This window comes from Mastomys coucha, unplaced genomic scaffold, assembly GCF_008632895.1.
Source record: "Mastomys coucha isolate ucsf_1 unplaced genomic scaffold, UCSF_Mcou_1 pScaffold5, whole genome shotgun sequence".
In the NCBI taxonomy this organism is placed as follows: domain Eukaryota; kingdom Metazoa; phylum Chordata; class Mammalia; order Rodentia; family Muridae; genus Mastomys; species Mastomys coucha.
The window spans coordinates 74,636,778-74,637,279 of NW_022196911.1; the positions used below are offsets into that span (position 1 = coordinate 74,636,778).

Here is a 502-nt window from a genome sequence, read left to right on the forward strand (position 1 = left end):
AGGCCGTGCAAGCTTTAGCTGGACTCTGTCTCCATTCTCTGGGACACTAGTACCCATGAGAAGACTCTGTTCTATTAGGCACTTCTTCAACCTCCCCTCACAGACTCCCTCCCCTTCCTCAGCCCCACAGAGAACTTTGGATTTGGAGCAGAAACACAAAATCACAGACATGGCTTGTCCCTGGAAGTTTCTCTTCAGAGTCAAATCCTACCAAGGTGACCTGAAAGAGGAAAAGGACATTAACAACAACGTGGCGAAAACCCCAGGTGCTGTTCTCAGGTAAGCAACCTCTCTGCCAAGTCCAGCTTTCCCCGGAGTCAGGGCTTTCTCCAGGCTCCTGCTGCCTCTCTCTGTTCTGGGCCACCTAAAAGAGCCAGGTCTCCAAGGCTCTGCTTGTAATTCTCTACTGGAGTCTGGTGCAGCTATGGTGTGTACAAGGAAGCCCCGTGGCCCCTGTGCTGCTCCTGATAGAGTCTGGACTCTCTGGAGGAAGTGGGGGGGG

General features: G+C 53.0%; 1 protein-coding gene across 1 annotated transcript in view; it reads left to right on the forward strand.

The window, feature by feature from the left end:
* Nos2 (nitric oxide synthase 2) overlaps positions 1-502 on the forward strand; it is a 42,488-nt gene that overhangs the window by 5,008 nt on the left and 36,978 nt on the right. The window contains exon 2 of the mRNA XM_031351053.1: positions 123-279. Within this exon, the coding sequence (XP_031206913.1) occupies positions 170-279 (110 nt within the window). The 5' untranslated portion in view covers positions 123-169. The remainder of the gene's footprint in view (positions 1-122; positions 280-502) is intronic.